General features: G+C 41.4%; 2 protein-coding genes across 3 annotated transcripts; both read right to left on the bottom strand.

The window, feature by feature from the left end:
• Positions 1-1,962: 1,962 nt before the first annotated feature.
• Positions 1,963-4,523, bottom strand: LOC121969432 (vacuolar cation/proton exchanger 3-like). 2 transcript variants are annotated; one of them, XM_042519537.1, is made up of 10 exons: positions 4,194-4,523; positions 3,935-4,002; positions 3,793-3,821; positions 3,505-3,701; positions 3,202-3,414; positions 2,981-3,115; positions 2,781-2,897; positions 2,645-2,698; positions 2,429-2,545; positions 1,963-2,337 (listed from the first exon to the last, which is right to left on the bottom strand). In XM_042519537.1, exons 1-10 carry the CDS (start codon positions 4,479-4,481, stop codon positions 2,230-2,232), a joined length of 1,326 nt encoding a protein of 441 aa, XP_042375471.1. In that variant the 5' UTR covers positions 4,482-4,523; the 3' UTR covers positions 1,963-2,229. The 2 variants fall into 2 exon arrangements, with proteins under 2 accessions (XP_042375471.1, XP_042375472.1); XM_042519538.1 differs by having other exon boundaries at positions 1,963-2,324; positions 4,194-4,522.
• A 2,434-nt stretch (positions 4,524-6,957) lies between these two features.
• Positions 6,958-9,351, bottom strand: LOC121969431 (IQ domain-containing protein IQM6-like). The gene is made up of 9 exons (XM_042519535.1): positions 9,127-9,351; positions 8,631-9,033; positions 8,384-8,564; positions 8,225-8,313; positions 8,057-8,147; positions 7,828-7,980; positions 7,653-7,745; positions 7,483-7,584; positions 6,958-7,399 (listed from the first exon to the last, which is right to left on the bottom strand). The coding sequence occupies exons 2-9, from the start codon at positions 8,981-8,983 to the stop codon at positions 7,004-7,006; spliced, it is 1,458 nt and encodes a 485-aa protein (XP_042375469.1). The 5' UTR covers positions 8,984-9,033; positions 9,127-9,351; the 3' UTR covers positions 6,958-7,003.
• Positions 9,352-21,739: the final 12,388 nt, after the last annotated feature.

The raw sequence follows: 21,739 nt of genomic DNA, 5'->3' as shown, positions 1-21,739 counted from the left end.
TCTCCTATTAATACCAGATCTCATAGAGAAGGGTCCCATATGTAGTCTGATCTTATTTTACTTTCAAGACTCAAATTTTAAATTTTAATCACATAATAATAATTTTATCATTACACCAAAACTTCCTTTTATATTAATATAAAAAATATAATAAATTATATATATAATTAAAAATTATTATATTATATTATACTCTTCAACAAAACAACTACCAAGATGAAATGAAAAGAAAAGAAAACTTATCTTTTTTTTTCGATAATCTAAATTAGCTCGGAAGAAAAGAGAAAGTAAACTAATTGTTACTCTCGTTGGAGATAAAGGACTGGGTTGCTATTAGTCGGCTGAAAAATAACAAAAGGAAGAGAAGAAGGAGAAATGTTGAGAAGAGGAAGAATAAAAGTGAAATGTTGTTGGAGAATGAGATTAAAAAAAACAACTAAGTTAGTGTTAAAAAAAAACAGAGAAAAGGAAGAAAAAGATGAAAAAAAGAAGAAGTCAACACGTGGAGACTTAGCGAGATTGCCTACGGGAAAAAATAAAACAAAAGAGAAATTAGGTTTTTCTAAAAATTCTCTAATTAAATCAATTCTGGTTTAATCCAATTCAACTTGATCAATCATCACTTGCCTAAACCAAAATCAAATCAATTCTGGTTTTAGTTGACCCCAATTTAATTTTAAATAAAAAAATATGATTAATCAAGTTGATAATGTCTAATTTAATTTTAAATAAAAAAAATATGATTAATCAAATTGACAATGTATAATTTAATTTTAAATAAAAAATATGATTAATCAAGTTGATAATATCTAGTATGGGTGATCGGTCCACTCTCATAGAAATTTTCTATTGATCACTAAGGTAAATCGGGAAGTGCTCATGGCGAATAGCCCAGAAGTCCAACATCTTTTAGTTGCGTGTCCCATTTAGAGAAAAAATTCATACAAATTTACCATACCTAGGGATCGAACCACAGGTACCTAAGTAATAATCTGAATGTCTTATCACTGCACCATAGCTCCAGGGATAAAATATGATAAATCCAGTTAATTTCATTGATTATCCCTAAGGTGACCGGCACGACTTCATGAAAATTTTCCATCGACCACTAGGGTCAATCGGAAAGTGTGCGCAGTGACCAATCTAAAAGTCTAGTATCCTTTGGTTGCGTGTCCCATTTGGATGAAAAAATTTCATAAATATATCATAGTTAAAGATTGAATCATGAATATCTAGATGACAACCCGAATGTCTTATCATACAGTATCATAGGCAGGGATTAATTTAATTTTAAATTAGCACCCTTATTTTATGGTCGATGATTCAATTTATTTGTTTATTTATTTTATTAAAAAAATTTAATACTTAATAAAATTTATATAGATAATAATAATTTAAAAAAATAAGGTGGGCTATAGCCCAGGACGAGTCTAATGTGGCTTCATCTAGGCACAACGAGCTGTGTAATAGTCAACTGATGGGACTGTTAATCATCAATCTAATATTGTAAATTTAGAAATCGATTGATTTTAGTAGTCAACTATTGGCGAATAAATAATCGATGAATGATGAAAAAGAAGGCATATTGATAATATACTATGCTTTTTCAAAATTCTAAAATTTTGATATATACATGAAATGAGTAATATGGAAACTACCTACTTGGTTCAGTACAATATTGATTAACAATGTAAAATTTATTAAACATTATTTTTACATGTTTGATTTGAAAGTTAGCTTAACAAATAGATTTTTTTTTTTTTAGTTTTTTTGATAATTCATAGAATAAATCACGATGACTGAGCTGTCTTTCTAAATATGTATTCTTGTATTAATAAAAGTTGAAAGCATTAATCATTGTTCGTGCGAATAATTGAAGGGACAACGACAATTGAAACAATGACTTGGCAATGATCAAATCTCCACTCAAGTTAGATATGAATATGAATGAACAAGGTTAAATTAAGGAAACTAATTAAGTCTTATATACTTAGTTGAAATTTTATTATTAACACAATGAAGTTCAAAAAATACAAAAACAAACGAACAATTTAACTACAGAATTAATTTTCCATAAACATCAACTTATGCAAATACATGAGCCACTCCAAGCAAAGCCTGAAGGAGGAAGAGTTGCAGAAACATTATACTTCTTCATGCAAATAGTAGTCATTAATTTCCCATGATGAGCTCTTCTTTGCAGAAACATTTCTTGAGTACTCTTCTTACTCATTTGCTGGTGATTTTAAAACAAAGAAGCATGCACCAATTGCCAGGTAGCATAGCAGTGGAGCAAGTCCCTTCAAGTAGTGTGAACTTCCATCCTGTAAAAGTGCCCTTAATTCATGAACATTATGATTATTCCTACAAAAGTTTCATCCTTTTTGTCTGAAATCCTTGCATTTATGAAAGAATAGCTGCAAGTTACCTGTAAAGTGAAGGCTACAACTAGAATTGCCATGAGCAATGAACCAGTTCCTAACAGATCAAGATCAAGATCCATCTCGATTCCCATTATCCAGGCCACAACAATAGTTAGAGGAACCTAAGAGATGTAAATTAAAGCCTTTTATTATGAGCTATATATAAGTATATATATACTAATTATTTTAATGCTACTTCATGTTAATTCAATATTCCTTACCACAAACATGGATATCTGAGTTGCTGAACCAAGGGAAACACCAAGGGTAATATCCTGTCACAATTCAACAGATTATATATATATATATATACAATCAAATAGTCAAATTATACAGGGATGAGTAAAGGTTCTCTACCAGCTTGTTCTTGAAAGCAAAAATGATGGCACCAGCATGTTCTGCTGCATTTCCAACAATTGGGAGCAAGATGATGCTAATGAAGCTCACAGATAGACCCCATGAATCTGAAGCAACCTAAATATATATGGTGGAGCTCTAATTGAAAAAGATTGGAGCATGATGTAAAGCATATTAAAGGGGTGAAAAAAAAATTATACCTCAATAGTGTCAACAACAAACTCAGACAGCAGGGTGATCGCAATGGCCATTCCCACCAACCATGTCATTGCGCTTGCAAATCCAATCACTGGTTTATCTTCAGTTACCGCATCGTCATTGTCATCGTCCTCCTCCTGCAATTCACGCAAGGAGAACACAATTTATGATTGAGTACTCTAGTGTTGTTCAAAGCACCAATCCGTTTGATACTATATATCACCTGTTGTGTTTCAAAGAATTGGCTGTGGGTCTTGAGCTGGAAGAAGAGGTAAGCAACGTAGCCAAGGAGCATGATGATGCTGCAAGCTCTCGACATAGCCAGTGCAAGAGCTGTGGTGTGCCCTCCTGACTTGGGCGCATATCGGAACAACAACTGCAGGATGTGGCAAAGTGCACCCAAGAGAAGAAGAGCAGTGTTCACATCAGCTTGCTTCTGCATGTATAATTATAAGCAGTTAATGGAAAGATGATTGATCAAGGTGAACTGTAGTAGCAAGTAATTAATTAACCTCTAGAAGCTTACTCGATCAAACAGTTGGTCCGAGTGTAGATTGGCCAAGCCACCAGAGAAGAGAGAGGACCCAAGTACAAGTAAAAGATTGGACAGGATTGATCCAAGCAAGGAATATTTCAGGACTTCAATCTTCCCTTGTTGCAAAGCAAAGATTGCAATGATCAGCTCCGTGACATTTCCACATGTTGCATTCAACAGTCCACCCACTGTATAGCATCAAGAACAGTGATTAAACCCTGGTTAATCAAGGCAATTATTAAACAAAAACAGAAGTTATATGTGCACTGCATTAATTACCAGTAGGACCAGTATAAAATGCAATCTGCCTGCCAAAGTCAATTGAGAAACGAACGGAATTAATTATATATTTAGAATCAAGATAAAGATTAATTAAGCAATCAAGAAAGAACAACTGAAGTATGATAAGTATGAGTAGTACTCTGTGAGGAAGCTGACACGCTCGGCAAGTGGGATGAGACCAAGCAAGCTCAAAGCGAACATCCATTCCTGTTTAGAAAATTACCAAATTAAACATTTGATTTCACGTCAAGGAAATGAAGCAAAGTTGATTATCATTTCTTGTGCAGTTTCAACAAAGCAAAATATGAATCCCGGTGAGGCATTTCGTCAAACACGTACCACGCATGCAATCAATTCCTTCCCATGTTCATTGAAAGTGTAAATATATATATACGTACACGTCCGAAATGGCAGTAGTTGGCGACGATGGCGAGGGGGATGGCGAGGAAGAGGACGAAGAGCTTGGTGCCGAGGAAGATCTCCTGTAAGTTGGCGAGCAGGTCCCTGAGCAGCCCGCAGCGCACCTTGGACAGCAGCGTCAGGTCCGACTTCTTCCGCAGCGACGACGACGACATGTTGTGTGCCGTGCGGCCGTGCACCTCCTTGATCTCTTTCTCCTTACCCCGGCCGCCGCCGCCGCCGCCGCCGCTCAATTTAAGATAATTCCCAGCTTCCAGTGCCGCCATGAATCTCACTGTTGATCACTGAATAATAAGTGCGACTGCACTCGATCACTCTATTTATATACGAGAACGCACTCACGATCCGATAATAGCACGACAGAGTACGCATGCATGATGCATGTCAAAAAAACGGCCTACGAACTGCGACAAAAGCCAGAGGCTTCCGAGAAGCTTCGCCGGCTTGTCGTCATGGGCAGTTGTAGCAATCGCGGGGCAGGGGACGCTTGTGGTGGCCTCTGCCTCAATTGTGGTTTTAGATATCTCTCAACAGATAGCTTGAGTGCTGTGTTATGGTTAAATTTAACGGGCAATTTATGATGCATGATTGAACGTAACTTAATTTATGATTATCATTTGTTTTTATAATCATTTACGCGGTCCATGGGCCGCTCGCGGTTATCCGCAACCGAAGAGAGAAGCTTCAACGAACCTTCCTCCCTGCCCCAAAATTAAACACGATAAGCAGCTCCATGAGTGAAACTGGAAGTGCAAAATTATATATGCAATACATGGGATCGATCATGCACGTCTCTCAGACGTGTACGTATCGTCGGAAAGCGAAAGGACTGCTGCTAAAAACAAGGCACGGGATCGCTCTGTTTCGGAATCAACTGCTCTATGGAGAAAGAGGAAGGTGGCAGGAAGTTTCCTGCCGAAAAGAACGGCGGAGGGACTAGGGAGGGCGTACCATCTTGAGATAATTAATTTTGTGAAGCAGAAAATTAACTGACATTATTGAAGCTTCGGATCGATGCATTTCTTTCTGCATAGATTTTGTGATCGATCTGGATGGAAGTACTGGTACCAACACGGTAGTAGTACTACTTGCTGGCTCCGTAATTCAATTTAATTGTTGGTCTGCGAACTCCGTACGATGGACTGGTCAAGCGTAGGACGGGAATGGGTAGATCAGATTTTATATGTTTCGTCCCTGTCTCCGTCCCATATTCAATTTCCATCCTCGCCAATTTTCATCTCATCTCCATTTCAATTATTCTGTCTCCTCGGATGAGTCTAATGATTAACACATAAGATAATATCATCATGAAGTCTGGGGTTCGAATCTCGATAAAATCGAGATAAATACCTTTCTTATGTGCTAGTCACTATTCCAAAGGCTATTAGCCGTCCGTAATTTACCTCCTCCATGTTGGTTCTGGGACGAATTGACGGGGGCGCTGGAGGTCTTTTTTTTTTTTTTTTTGACACCATTTTAATTATTCTATTATTGTCTATAATTATATATATTTTTTAATTTAAATTATTTCAATAAAAATATGGATGTTGATAAATATAGAGTTTCCTCCCAACAATCAAATTCTTAAGAACATAATAAAAAATTAAAGATAAAAATTAACGAATTAAACATGATAAAAAGAAATAATAAAATATTAAAAATAATTTATCCTTATACTATTATCCTATAAAAATAACATAAACATTATATATATATACATTTTTTTATTGATTTTTTACTTTCTTTAGTCTAGACACTGATGATGTGTTAATTTTTTTATTAGAGTTTAGAGTTGAGTGAGTTTAGTGTTTAGGTTGAAGTAAAAATTAAACAAATAACAACACGGTGCTCACGGATTGTCCGTGTATATATATATATATATATATATATATGTTAAGGATTTTAAGCCGCGCACATCTAAAATATTTTTTTAATTTGAATTTTTTTAACTTAATACCATTATAGAAATTGACAACTAGAAAAAAAAAATAGCTAATACAAAATCTTATATAGAGCTAGATTAAGAAAACCTAAATCCTAAATTAAAAGGTAAAAGATTAAATTATCTTAAAACTATAAATAAATAATTTAAGTATGTATAATCTAACCAGTATAATTTAATTTTAAACCCTAAAAACAAAATTCTAAATAGCATATCTGTAAGTAAAAAATAATAATAATAAAAAAATTGGTCCAAATCATCGGGGTCGCAGTGTGTATATATATACACCTACTATTACGTTGGACGCAAGCAATGTACGCGCTTGTGTGCATGCAAGGTAACCATTTTGTTATTTTTTATTTTTTTTTTATTGTTTTAAGTTTTCGATTATCAAATTGTTAGATTTTACATAAATGAAATTTTTTTTGAGATGTTCACGGGGTGTGCAACATAAGGAATGCAGCATATCAAAATTCTTTCTTTATAGATATAATTTTTTTACCCTTCATCCTGTGAGTAACTAATGTCATTTTTTTTTTTAAAAAAATATTTTTTAACTAGATATTAATTAGATATTCGAGTTGAGTATGAATAGAATTATATTAGATTGGTACTCGTATCTGAAAATTCTCATTATTAATTACTTGATTATTTAATTAATCGAGTCAAAAAAAGAATCTTACATGTCCTCGTCTATTATCGGATCCTCCACCACGGGATGAAAATTGTCATCCTAGTCAAGCAAAAATTATTTCAGTTTAATTTGGCTCTTGAAAATGTGTGATAGTATCTCTAGAGACTACCAAATAAATGAATTGAATGCTTTTAATTTTTGCTTTTCAACATCTAGAATTCCTTCTGCGAGGATGTTTCATCCTTCCTTAGACAGTTAGACTTGGGCACTTGGCAAATGGCAAGGCCCGGCGAACGAAATCTCGAGTTTCTGGGGCTTCTCGGCGATATATTTACTTCCTCCAAGGCTTGAAATTGAAGCTCCGACGGATAATCCCGCACGCAGCCGATCCGCGGCCCTGCGCCGGTTGTCCACTTGCAGGAGAGCTTCTTCCCCAACTGATACGATTTAATTACCTTTTTCGAATTTATCCTTCGAAGAATCAGCTCCGATGGTATGCAGGTTCGTGCTGAGCAATCGATGTTTAATTGCTTAAACGAAGCTAATTGAGGTGAATCGACTCCAATTTCCGATCGGTTGTGCTCACCATCCTCCTCAGTTGGACTTCTCTGTACAAACCAAGAACAAGAACAAGAATAAGAAATCTGTTTCTGTTTTAATTATAACAAATAGATAACACTGACTCGCTCACCTTCACATCAGTAAGATCCACATTGTTTTCTTCAAGGAACCTCATGAACTCCTGGAAGTTCTTCTCCGTCGGGCGGTAATGGCCACTATGAGGCCACACAGCCTGCAAGACACGGCAATAGCAAAATCAGTGAAATCAATTCCAATTGAAACTCAAACTAATTTCTATACCTTCAGGATTCCATCTTCTACTACCAATTGGCCGGCGGCCGAAGTGGCTCCGCCGGCCAGAAAACTAGAATGCTGAAACGTTCCTTTCTTCTTCTGCAATTTTTAACACAAACAAACAAATATTATAGATGTGTCAATCGTGTAAGCTTTTCTAGGACATATGGAGATCATTCACCTCAGCAACATATAATTTCTTCGATGTGCTCAATACGAAAATCCACTTAGCACCTTTTGGACCATCACTCGTGTCTAACACTTGCCTACTCTGTCTGTATAAGAATTTTCCATCGTCGTCGTCGATAATAACTTCATAGGCTTCCCTTTCCTTCTGCAGAATCCAGTAAACATTTTCAGATATGCACGCACAGAGATTGTATGCTGACAGAGAGAGAGAGAGTTCTTACAGGGCCGAGATACTTGATGCATTGTTGTTGAAGCTTCGATCGCGTGCAATGCTGTTCGAGGTTGACCTCCTTTCCTTCTCCGACATCAAGCCTATAATAGTTTTGTCAGATCACTACTGTATCTGATCAGTTGGGCCATTTTAATAGATGTTGATCGGACAATCTAACCAGTAGAAGAAGGGCTGCATGCTCTCGCACTGCAGCCAACGATCATAGTAGAATTGGAGATTGTGACCGTAACGGTGTCGCGGATCGATCTGTAATTTGCAGTAAATTAATGAGAAATTGCCAATAAAAGGAACAATTTGCAATGTGTTCGACACTTACTGCCTCGAGCCAATGCTGCAGAGCAAGTTTCTGAGCTCTCTCATCCTTTGACAAACCTTTCCCTACCTTGGCAGCTCTGGATTTCGCCCGGGACCATCGTGAAACCGCGGACTCTTGCTTCTCGATGTCGAAAAACGACACCGAACTCCGCCTGAGCAGTGCAAAATCTAGCAACTTCCACCTGAAATGTGCATAGCGAGTTCAACGACGATGTAATTGGAGAAACAGAGCGGGCGGAAGGTCGCACCAGCGCTGCTCGACGAGGACGGCGCAGTCTGCGAGCTGTCGCCTCGTCCTAAAGCTCTTGTAGACCTTCTGTAGCTTCACAGCAGCCTCATGCTTGGGGCTGCCGTGTTGGACCAAGATGGAGTCCAGAGACCTCTTCCTCAAATGGCCAGGCCTTTTGATTTCGGGATCATGAGGCTTTATGGATTTGTCTGGCTCAGGGGGAGGATCCATCTCTCGTCCATCGAGGCTCATTGATCCTTGGAATAGTAACTTGCCATGAATAGAAGACCCCAAGCCTAAACTGAGGATAGCTTCCAAACCACCATTGATGGCTGCGTAGCAAGCAATGGGGAAGGAGAACGTCACGCCCATGTCTGGTACTTGGTGGAACAATCTTTCTCAGAGAGGCGTGGATCGATCCTCTGCAAAAAGATTTCAAACATTATCCATCAAAACCCGTCGATCTCGGAGTAACGCTAAAAGAAACAGCTAGCAAAAACATGAATCAGCCTCACCTTCGCGATGCTATCTCGAAGTTGGTGTTAAAATGAGGCGATCAATATGGAGTCGCAGGGCCTCTTTCTTGCTCGAAGCAGCGAGTACAGTAGAGATGATGACAGCCGATGGTGTTAAAATAGCAGCAGGAAGGAGAAGAGTAGATGAAAGTGGAAAATATTCAATCATTTTCTAAACTCGTGCGATCATGCAGTATCAACATTTCTCTTTTTCTATTTCTATGGCTTCTCAAGTGTCGGTTTGTTTATCAAAGTTCTTGCAATATCTACTAGGATCGATCCCTGGTACGAGTCAGGTACAATGGAAGTGATGGAAAGCTAATCCGCCATGCAAGTAACAGAGACAGTTCATAATTTGACAGGACGTCTACATCTTATGAATCATTGAGATGATCATTATTTTAGACGGATCCGATCCAGAATACTTTGTGACGCGGTCATGATAGAGAATCTCATCTTGTGATTATAATGGAAGTAAAAGTCAAGATGATTAACGTACATATAACATCGATCAATCGGATGAAATATGTCTGAATTAGGAGAGAGGTCTTTGATCTGTCGTCACCTTCAACACAGGGAGAAGTCAAACAATCAATACTCAATGGATTATTGGACGCCGAATGAAGGAAGAGACGAGGTGCAAACACCGAGCCGAACGATTACCCCGCTCACCTAGACAACAGAGCACGGCATTGGTGTAGTTCAACTTCGACCGAGCGATTACCCCACTCGGCAGTAGTAGAGTGGAACTTCGATCGAGCCGATACACACAGGAGTAGTGAGGTTCTAGCCGACCGGACGAGATATCAAAACGGCGAAATCCCGATCGAGCGGCTAACCCGCTCGGTCTAACATTTCACTCTCTCCGATATCCATCGACATCCTTTTGGAAGTTGGTGTCGCCGACACCGGACATGAACAGTCAGAAGATCTATGGCGAAAGTTTTCACTGTCACTTCAGAGATATGTTCGGTCCATTATAATACTGTGTCAGTAACATTTTACTGATAAATCTTTTCAAGGAAAATTTTAAGAAGTATGCTCATCTTGGGAAGAGTGCACGTGCACTACATAAACTCTATATAAAAGAAAGTTTAAGCATGGACGAAAGTACACACTACGTGAGATATTATGCTCTCTATTATTTTTTTTTTTTTATTTTATCGTCGATGACTAATTTAAATATCAAAAAATCAACATTGAATATCTCTTTCTTAATACGGCACTGACATAATTTATATTCAATAAAAACGTCACATTTCTCATTTTCCAACTATTCGACTTTGGTACATGATGAATCTATTTTGTTTGAATTGAAGCTGATGCAAAGATGTGAAAACTGAATCAGCTGAGGATCGATTAATTAACTAGAGGATCCAGGTTGGAAATGGTGGCGCAACAGCTGTGTTGGGTATTGTTCATTTGTCTTGTAGCACCGCCCAAGAGCAGAATCGGTCGGACGAGGCTTCTGCGTTGACTCCTTCGATCGGTTCTTTCGGCGATCGATCACCAACTGACCGTTTTAAAATGTCAAGGCGCGTCTTCGCCGTAGCTGCGTGCCGTCGTTGGAGGAAGTGGAGACGCGATACTGAGAAGAATAGTTGACTGTGCGTATAAAAGAAAGGCGGCGCCGCCGCCGCCGGGAAGATGGCACAGGGGGCGTGTAAAAACTGCAAGCGCCAGTTCGACACTGCCCTCGATTTATGGCTGACGGAATGCCTCTGTTTTCTGAAATCAAATCGTTTTTACGTTGGTGAAAATTTACATTATTTTCAGTATAATCGATGCATTTTTGTGATTTTGACGGATTTGTTAGCTCCAGTGTGAAGAAAGAACAATTCATGTGGGATGCTACTGACTGATTAAATAGCATTTTTAATAACGATTTTTAGATCTTTTATATTTTATTCTTGCTGAATCACTGTCGATATTAGACAACAAGTTGAGCCCTGGAGTAATCTATGTTGCTATTGTCTCTTTGACCTCATGACACAAACCTAAACCACAATTATGAACAGTTTGCATTTGTTCAACGTTCGTTCTTCTATTTGAATTGATGATTTTGTCAAACATTAGTTCACTGTCTCAAAAAAAAAAACAATTTTTCTTTCCAAAAAACATCCTTTTTCCTTTTTTTTATTAGAAGGATTAAAAAGACGTTTTTTAATCAAAATAACACTTCTATATTTTCCTTCCCCAAATTATCCATATTTTCATCACTTTGCACGATGCAAATGTCACATTTATTATTTTATTAAAATCTCATTATTTTCATGTAACTATGATTCTACATGAATAATATTATTCATATCTAGCTCAATAATTTCTCTTATTGCATCATCAGGAATCACTTCTTCAGTTCTTCTAGAACTTTTGATTCTTCCTTTTCTTGTACTTATCTTTTCTAAGATACCGTGTCTTTTGATCCAATTAGTTGGCAACACTTCTAACACATTCTAGATATATTTATAAGTAGAGTAATTGATGGTCCTATAAGTATTACAAGATGATCTGATGGTAAGGTGGGGCTCGCCCGATAAGAGGTTAAAGTGATCAACGTCTTGGGCAGACGTCCGATTGGGTGAACTACCTTCCCGATCAGCAAGAATAGTAGTCGGCTCGACACTTCGACAGCTCAGTCGGACACCGAACTTCTGACGCTCATGAAACTCAAGCAGGGAAAGACAAGGGTCGAGCTCCTGCCCCGCTCGACTGAGCAGTGGACGCAACCTCGGCTCGGCAGGCGAAGGAGCCTTAGCCTGATAAGGTAGAGCCGGACATCAAATCACTGGTTGAGCGGTCGTTCGGCCCGACCGTTGCATCACCTTGGCGGTAGATTGGCTGAGCGGCTCTCCCGCTCGGCTCAATAGCAGACAAAGAGAGCAGTTGGCAGTATCTTCCTAGGGAACAATGTCATCGGCATGCGACATGATCAGCGGCATGGCCAGGTAGAGAATCGTACGGTGGAAGCTTCCACTATCACGTCAGAGATATGCTCGGTCTCTTAAGGTATGACGTCAAACACACTTTTCTGACACGACCTTACCAGGTATGTTTTGGGAAGAGTGCACGCCTCAAGAAGTGTGTGCACGCCTCCTGGGAGCTCTATATAAGAAGCCTCAAAACTTCATCGGAGGTATGTTTGGATTATTGTAGCTAGAGCCACACTATTGCTCTTTTCTTCTTTACTTCATTCGCTTGTCACCGGTAGCTTACTTGAGCATCGGAGGGCCATCACCGGGAACTCCTCCCTGGCTCGGCACTAACGACTCTGAGGTTGCAGGCTTAGCTCGTCGGAGGTCCGCACCGCCTTCAGTTGACATCCAGTCAACGTGAGCGTCATCTTCCCGGTGTCCGTCTACTCACACTCGGACAGGATCAAATTTGGCATCGTCTGTGAGAACGCACCTGAATCCGAGCTGAGAAGATGGAGGAAGTGGGGCGTCTCCACACCATGACACTCACTTCAGAAGAGCTCGATGCGCTCATTCAAGTACGAGCGACGATATTAGTCGAGCAGCAGCAACAACGTTGGCCGATCGGATGGCACAGCAAGCAACATCGGCCTCGGGAGGCAGAGCGGCGCATGAAGACCGGCCGGAGCAACTTTCCATATGGGGACAGAACAAGATGCCGACTGGCACTCCTGGAGAGGTTCCACCAGCGCCCATTCCATTTCACCGGGCGTTATTTCAGATGCCCTCAAAGATTGCTCAGGCCAACCAGGATAGGGGTTCCTCAGATGAGGCCCCCGCTCGGGACGAAAGAAAAGGCAAAGCATCCTAAGCCGATTCATCACCCGAGCGGATCAACCCACAATTCTCAGAGGCCATTCTGCAGGATTCGCTGCCAAAACACTACGCTCCCCTGGCGATCGGAGAGTATAACGGGTCGACCGACCCAGACGACTATCTGGGTAAGTTCGATAACGCCGTTACCCTTCATCAGTACACAGATGGAGTCAAGTGCCGAGTCTTCCTCACTATGCTCTCCGGCTCGGCCCAACGATGGTTTAGAAGGTTGCCGGACGGGTCTACCCGAAGCTTCAAAGACTTCCGAACGGCTTTCCTTCACCACTTCATGAGCAGCAGACGCTATCAGAAAATAAGTGTCAGCCTGCTTTCCATGAAGCAGGGTCAGAGAGAAACTCTACGAGCCTACATCTAGTGCTTCAACCAGGTGGCGATGGATATTCCCTTGGTCTCGTCCGAGACCATGATGAACGCGTTCACGCAAGGGCTCATGGACGGGGACTTCTTCCGATCGCTCATCAGGAAGCCGCTTCGCGACTACAACCATATGCTAAAGAAGGCCAATGAGTACATAAACGTGGAAGAAGCTTAGGTGGCCCGAAGGAAAGAGACTCCATCTGAACCATCGACGCCGACTGAACGATGGTCGTCGTCCAGCCATCAACCTCCAAGAGGGCCCCGAGCCGAAGGAGTACACTCACACCAAGAAGCAAGGCCTCATGTCGTCCAACATGTTGCCTCAGAACGGCCGAAGCCCAAGGGGAAGGTATGGACCCCTTTGTTCTGCTCATTCCATCAGTCTGCATCCCACAACACCCGTGACTGTCGCGGGTTTGATCCGGTCGCCCAACCGGCGCCTAAGAGTTATCGGCACCGATCCCCTTCTCCTGACTGATGGCACGAGCATCATCGGGCTGATCGATGAGAAGAAGCAAGGCGATCACCAAGGCGACCTCATTGGAGAAGTGCGGAGCTGACAAGAGTCGGGCGTGAGCGAAGCAGGCCGTCCGCTCGGGAGAAGGAAAACAGAAGTATTGCTACTCGAGGCGAGATCAAGATCATATCTGGCGGGCTGACTGGCGGGGATTCCAACCGAGCCCGGAAGTCACACGCCCGGCGGTTAGAAATCCATGAGGTGGGCTGCAGCCAGGAACATGCCGTTGGGCCTGAGATCAGCTTCGGCCCCCGGGATCTCGAAGGAGTTGAAGTGTCGCACGACGATACACTCATTATCCGAGCGATAAACGTCAATTACACTATTCACCGTATATTCGTTGACACATGTAGCTCGGTCAACATCATTTTCAAGAAGGCATTCAACCAGCTCCAAATTGACTGAGGCGAGCTGTTACCAATGACGACCCCTCTATACGGGTTCACTGGCAATGAGGTCTTGTCGATTGGCCAGATCAAGATGGCCATCTCGCTCGAGGAGGAATCGCTTCAGAGGACAAGGGCCACCAACTTCATCGTAGTAGATGCCCTCTTAGCCTACAATGTCATTTTGGGCCGACCGACCCTCAATGAATTTTTCAAGCGGTCGTCTCAACCTTCTGCCAGAAGATTAAGTTCCCGGTGGAAGATCGAGTCGGAGAAGTAAAGGGCGATCAGCTTGCCGCTCGAAGATGTTATGTCGAGATGGTCAAGACCGAGCCAAAGTCCGCTCGGAAAACATCCCGAATGGAGGTAAGCACCATAACTGAGAAGTCCTCTACTTTGGTTTATGAAGAGAAAGAAAAGGTGCAGATACATCCGGGTCGAGCGGAGGTGATAACCTTCATAGCGTTTGACCTAGAAGCTGGGCAGAAGGCCGAGCTGATCAGTTGTCTCCAGCAGAATCATGACGTGCTCGCCTGGTCTACCCATGAGCTGCCCGACATTTCCCCGAGCGTCACGCAGCAAGAGCTCCACGTCCGACCGGACGCTCAGCCGGTGAAGCAGAGGAAGAGGGACTTGAGCGCTGAGTAAAACCTAATCATCCGGGCAGAGATTGAGAAAATGTTGGAGGCCGGCAACATACACGAAGTTCAGTTCCCGAGCTGGCTCGCCAATGTGGTGCTGGTATCTAAATCGGGCATTAAATGGAGGGTCTGCATTGACTTCCGGGATCTTAACAAGGTATGTCTGAAAGACTTCTCTCCCATGCCCAGGATTGATCAGATGATAGACTCCACAGCCGGGTGCGAGCTGATATACATGCTGGATGTCTATCAGGGGTATCATCAAGTGTCGCTCGCCCGTGAAGACCAAGAGAAAGTCAGCTTCATTACCGCCAACGGTACGTACTGCTACAACGTAATTGTTGGATTTTTCGGGCCGCGAAAACCGCTTTTCGTGTCGCGGAAACCCCGAATCACCCATGCCACCGGATCCGTGCAAAGGAAAATTTTGAAAAATTTTGAGTACGAGTTAGAAAACTTCGATTTACACTAAATCTACAAAGGCTAAGATGTATATACCCTTGATGAGCGCCCTACGCGAATCCCGCTCGTCCAAAATGCCGGATCTCTAGACCGTCAAGTGTACGGTCCTCTAGAAGTATCCACACGGACAACTTAGGTGGAGAAGACCTAAACAAAGGTGTGCTAGCACCTTGATAGGCCACGGCAAGAAGAGGAGAGGGAGAGAGCAAGAAGAACTCAAGGAGGAAGAAGAAGGAATCAATGTGCCTTGAATGAGGAAAATCCATTCATTTCCCATTCAAAAGTGGCCGGCCACTTCATGTTGTGTAACTCCAAAAATTGCATTAAGTGCAATTAATGTGAAGCCATTAAAGAAAATGGCTTTGTAACTTCCATGAGGTGGCACCCTTGATGATGTGGAGTAACACCATTGGTCCACATCAATGCCAACTCACCAATGAGGTGGCATAAAGTCAAGTCAAACTTGACTTTTTATCTTCCTCTCAAATCAAGTCAAACTTGACCAAATTTCTTCCTTGGTTGATCGAATCCAACCATTTGATTCAAGCCAACTTAATATAATGAATCTAGTTCATTTAATTAAATTGATTCAATGAGTCATAATCTAAATTAGACTCATTGAACACATGAATCAACTTGAATCGAACTCAAGTTAGCCCAATTAGGATTACTCTTAATCCCCAATTTGATTCATCAAATGAATCTAATCCTCTTGGTTCATCATATGAACCTAATCTCCATCTAATTATCCTTAGTGTGTGACTCTATAGGTTCTTGTAACGTTGGCAATGCCCCTAAACCCATTTAGGAACATAAGTAATGAGCGGTATCTAGCAACACATCATTACTACCCAATGTTACAAGAATGTTGAGATCCAACATCACCTTGTGACTACTAATTGTGACTCCTCACAATATATGACAAGTGTCCTTCTATCTTAGACATCTAGATTGATCAATGTGAGGCATAGACCGTGTCATCCTCTAATCAATCTAAATCTTGAACTCCAAGTAGACTCACTAAATCAAATGAGCTCAATATCTCATATTGACTCATTTGGGCATGGCCATGCACTTCGTGGTCTCACTCTATCAAGAATATCGATGTCTCTCCCGTCATATAGGAGGGATAGATTCCATCTACATCACTCACATCCCTCTGCATAATTCGTTACATACCCAGTAATCGCCTTTATAGTCCACCCAATTACGGGTGACGTTTGACGAAACTAAAGTACATAACTCCTTATGTAGGGATCCATGGTGACTTCAGGTCTAAGGACTAATAGTCATACTGATAGCCACATGAGAAAGTATATGACACTCATATAACGATCCATGATACTTTCTCATGGCGGGTCATTCAGTATACATTCTCCAATGTATACCCATGTGTCAACTTGATATCTCTATATCCATGACTTGTGAGATCAAGTCATCGAGTTGACCTACATGCTAGTCTTATTGCATTAACATTGTCCCTGAATATTAATACTCGACTAAGAATGATTAAGAGTAGTGTTCCCTATATCATCCCACTATCGGTTCAACTAACCGATTGATATAGGTGAGAACCGTCAACTCAAGGACATTATTATACTTAGTTTATTTGGCACCAATACAAGTAAGTATAATAACCAAAATCAAAATGTCTTTATTTATATAGAATATGATACAATAAGTCCAAAATACAATCATCAAATGATTGGCTCTAGGGCTCTAGCTAACAATCTCCCACTAGCACTAGTGCCAATCAGTGTAGGCTCTAAGCCCAAATGACCTAGTGTGACCATCATGCTTCTTCTGTGCCAAAGCCTTGGTCAAGAGATCTGCGATGTTAGCCTCTGTAGGTACTCTGCAAATCTTCACATCTCCTCTCTCGATGATCTCTCGAATGAGATGGAAGCGCCGTAGTATGTGTTTGGTTCGCTGGTGTGAGCGAGGTTCCTTCGCCTGTGCTATAGCTCCATTGTTGTCACAATAGAGCTCAATGGGGTCAGCAATGCTAGGAACCACCCCAAGTTCAGTGATGAACTTGCGGATCCAAACTGCCTCCTTTGCTGCCTCTGATGCAGCAATTCTGTTGTAGAATCAACTACTGTATCCTGCTTCGAACTCTTCCAGCTGACAGCACCACCATTAATGCAAAATACGAACCCCGACTGCGATCTATAGTCATCCTGGTCGGTCTGGAAGCTAGCATCACTGTAACCCTTTACAGCTAGCTCATCATTGCCTCCATATATCAAGAAATATTCTTTAGTCCTTCTTAAGTACTTAAGAATATTCTTGACCGCTATCCAGTGACTTTCACCTGGATCTACTCGTCATGCTCAAAGCATACGAGACATCAGGTCGAGTACATAGCATGGCGTACATGATCGATCCTATGGCTGAGGCATAAGGGATCTAATCCATGCGGTCTCTCTCCTCTCTAGAAGAGGGACCTTGAGTCTTCGAAAGACTCACGCCATGTGACATCGGCAGAAATCCCTTCTTGGAGTTCTGCATGGAGTACCTTGTCAATGTATGTACTCTGACTTAGGCCAAGCAATCTCTTAGATCTATCTCTATAGATCTGTATCCCTAGAATATGAGATGTCTCACCTAAGTCCTTCATTGAGAAGCAACTCCCTAGCCAGGTCTTGACAGACTGAAACATAGGGATGTCCTTCCCAATGAGTAGTTTGTCATCCATATACAATATGAGGAAGACAACTATATCCCCTACAACCTTCTTGTAGACACAAGGCTCATCTTCGTTCTTGATGAAAATAAACTGTTTGATTGCATCATCGAATCGAAGATTCCAGCTCCGAGAAACTTGCTTTAGTCCATAAATGGACCTATGCAGCTTGCATACTCTGCTAGTATGTTGTGGATCTACAAAACCCTCAGGTTGTGTCATGTACACATCCTCGAGCAGGTTTCCATTCAGAAACGCGGTTTTGACATCCATCTGCCATATCTCATAGTCATGGTAGGCTGCAATAGCAAGCATGATCCGAATGGACTTAAACATCGCTACTGGAGAAAAGGTCTCATCATAGTCAATACCATGAATCTGCTTGAAACATTTAGCTACCAAGCGACTCTTATAAATAAGTCCATCCATGTCAGTCTTTCTTTTAAAGACCCACTTGCACCCTATGGGTTTTATCCCTTCAGGTGGATCAACCAAAGTCCAAACTTGGTTGGTGTACATGGATTCCATCTCGGATCTCATGACCTCTAGCCATTTCTCGGAATCTGGTCTCATCACAGCTTCCTGATAGGTGGTAGGCTCATCCTCTATGAGCACAACGTCATCATGGTCAGACAAGAGAAATGAGTATCTCTCAGGCTGACGACGTACCCTATCAGACCTGCGAAGAGGAATGTCTACTTGAACTGGTTGTTGTTCCTCAACTCCTTGTGGAACATCATCCACAACACTTTGTTGTTCCAGTTCAATTTCCATCGAGGCATCAATACTATTGTTCGCATCTTGAACTTCTTCAAGATCGAACGCGCTCCCACTAATCTTTCTAGAAACAAAGTCTCTTTCTAGAAAGACCTCAGTCTTTGCCACAACTACCTTGTGCTGACTGGGAATGTAGAAGTAATATCCCTTAGTTTCCTTGGGATATCCAATAAAATAGCACTTGTCGGATTTGGGTCCTAACTTGTCTGAGACTTGACGTCGAACGCAAGCCTCACAACCCCAAATCCTCATGAAAGACACCTGAGCATCTCTCCCAGTCCATATCCTATATGATGTCTTTATCACGGCCTTGGATGGAACTCGGTTGAGTATAAAAGCTGCCGTGTCAAGAGCATAGCCCCAAAGGAATGTCGGAAGATTTGTGTGACTCATCATAGACCGTACCATATCTAATAAGGTACGATTCCTCCTTTCAGACACACCATTCCACTGTGGTGTTCTAGGAGGAGTGAGTTGGGATAGAATCCCACACTCAGCTAGGTAGTCACGAAACTCATGGCTAAGGTATTCTCCACCTCAATCGGATCGAATTATCTTAATAATCTTGCCAAGCTGGTTCTGTACTTCATTCTTGAATTCTTTGAACTTATCAAAGAATTCAGACTTATGTGTCATCAAGTACACATAACCATATATACTGAAATCATCAGTAAATGTGATGAAGTACCTGTAACCGCCTCTAGCAGCAACATTGAAAGGGCTACATACATCACTATGTATGAGTCCTGACAAATCAGTTGCTCTCTCGCTGTGCCCACTAAAGGGAGTCTTGGTCATCTTGCCTCGTAGGCATGACTCGCATACCTCATATGATTCAAAATCAAATGAGTCCAGCATACCATCCTTATGGAGCTGGGATAAGCGCTTGTCATTTATATGACCTAAGCGACAGTGCCAGAGGTAGGTTTGGTTCATGTCATTTGACTTGAACCACTTGGTATTTATGTTATAGATAGGGCTCTCAAGGTCTAGAATATAGAGTCCGTTTATCAGAGGTGCACTACAATAGAACATATCGTTTAAATAGACGGAACAACATTTGTTCTTTATAGTAAACAAGAAACCTTTCTTGTCCAAACAAGAAACCTTTCTTGTCCAAACAAGAAACCTTTCTTGTCCAAACAAGAAACTGATATAATGTTCTTAGTTAATGCAGGCGCATAACAACAATCGACTAACTCTAGTACAAGCCCAGAGGGCAGAGATAGAAAGTAAGTCCCTACAGCAATAGCAGCAATCCGTGCTCCATTGCCTACTCATAGGTCCACCTCGCCCTTTGTCAATGCCCTGCTATTTCTCAGCGCATGCACATCAGTACAAATGTGAGAAGCACATCCAGTATCTAATACCCATGATGTAGAAATAGATAGATTGACTTCTATAATATATATACCTGAAGTGGAAGTCTTACTTCGCTTCTTCTTAAGATCCTCCAAGTATATCTTGCAGTTCCTCTTCCAGTGCCCGGTCTGACCGCAGTGGAAGCAGGTAGCATCCTTGGCGACCCCTCCTTTAGGCTTCAGTGCCTTGCCTTTGTCCTTGGCTTGGGACTTTCCCTTGCCTTTGGGCTTGCCCTTGCCCTTATGTTTCTGAACCATCAAAACAGTGTTGAGCTTAGCCTTCTTAAGGTTTAGCTCAGCAGTTCTTAACATGCTAAGCAGCTCAGGCAGTGGCTTGTCAATCTCATTCATATTGTAGTTTAGAACGAATTGACTGTAGCTATCCGGCAAGGATTGCAAGATTAGGTCAGTGGCCAGCTCTTGGCCAAGTGGGAACCCCAACCTTTGTAGGTTCTCTATGTACCCAATCATTTTGAGTACATATGGGCCTACAGGAGCCCCGTCTGACATGTTGCACTGAAACAGTGCCCTTGAGATCTCAAATCTCTCATGCCTCGCTTGACCTTGATACAGTTGACAAAGATGTTCAACCATATCGTAAGCGCCCATTAACTCGTGTTGCTTCTGAAGCTCAGAGTTCATGGTCGCGAGCATTAGACATGACACATCTAATGCGTCATCTTGATACTTCTTGTAAGCATCTTTGTCAGCTCGCGGGGCATTGGCAGGAGGAGCCTCCGGAATGGGCTGCTCCAGAACGTACAATTTACGTTCCTGAGTGAGAACTATTCTCAGGTTCCTGTACCAGTCCAGGAAGTTTGCTCCGTTGAGCTTGTCCTTCTCAAGGACAGATCGCAGGGAGAAGGTGTTCGTGTTCGATGTCATGACAATTCTACAACAGAAATAAATGCAGAAATAAGTATCATATTCTTAATCATTTAATTAGGCCTTTAACTAAAAGATGCTCCTACTGAATTCTATAATTCATGTGGGACAAGATCCACATCATACTAACCCTTGAGTTAGCTTTGGCTAATACTCCCAAGGCTTAGTATGATCGGTAGGTAACGATTACCAATTACATCTCTATGCAACTCTTGTTTATAGGATAAAATCCGTATTTATATTAAAACTCGAGTTAGCTTTGGCTAATACGCCCGAGAATTAATATAAACGTGATTTTGTCCTACCTTTCCAACCATTGGAAGAATGCCTATAGTTGTACTCGATCCAACTGAGTAAACTAGGAATACTCAATCTAATTGAGTTTGTATTCACCTATGCGTTGATTGGTGGGACCAAGATTGTCCCTCCATACCCTACCAAGATAGTATGTGTTGCTCTGCTTTGGCAGATTCAACAACAGCATGCGATCGAGGTAGTGGTAGGTATCACGGCATGGTAGGCATTAGAGTTGACGTAATTTAGATCTAATCTAAACGTCGATGTATATCAAATACACGATAGATCTAATCTATTCGATAGAGTGCATCTTGTACACGATGTAGATCTAATCTAATCGTAAGGGTGCATCTTGTGCACGATTTAGATCTAATCTAATCGTAAGGCACTAATTAATTACTAAATTATGCATCACATACACAAAATCAATTA

The sequence above is a fragment of the Zingiber officinale genome, chromosome 4A, assembly GCF_018446385.1.
Source record: "Zingiber officinale cultivar Zhangliang chromosome 4A, Zo_v1.1, whole genome shotgun sequence".
NCBI lineage: Eukaryota > Viridiplantae > Streptophyta > Magnoliopsida > Zingiberales > Zingiberaceae > Zingiber > Zingiber officinale.
The sequence above is the reverse complement of the archived record's forward strand: the minus strand, read 5'-3'. Positions and strand labels throughout refer to the sequence as shown.

Bases quoted from the DNA above. Each gene is read 5' to 3' on its own strand.
- LOC121969431 (XM_042519535.1), bottom strand. From the start codon at position 8,983: ATGGGCGTGACGTTCTCCTTCCCCATTGCTTGCTACGCAGCCATCAAT. The intron at 8,565-8,630 runs GTGCGACCTTCC...TGCACATTTCAG, and splicing joins GTCCTCGTCGAGCAGCGCTG to GTGGAAGTTGCTAGATTTTG. The intron at 7,400-7,482 runs GTGAGCGAGTCA...TGGTTTGTACAG, and splicing joins TGGATCTTACTGATGTGAAG to AGAAGTCCAACTGAGGAGGA.
- LOC121969432 (XM_042519537.1), bottom strand. From the start codon at position 4,481: ATGGCGGCACTGGAAGCTGGGAATTATCTTAAATTGAGCGGCGGCGGC. The intron at 4,003-4,193 runs GTACGTATATAT...TTTTCTAAACAG, and splicing joins ACTACTGCCATTTCGGACGT to GAATGGATGTTCGCTTTGAG. The intron at 2,699-2,780 runs GTAGAGAACCTT...GAATTGTGACAG, and splicing joins TTGCTTTCAAGAACAAGCTG to GATATTACCCTTGGTGTTTC.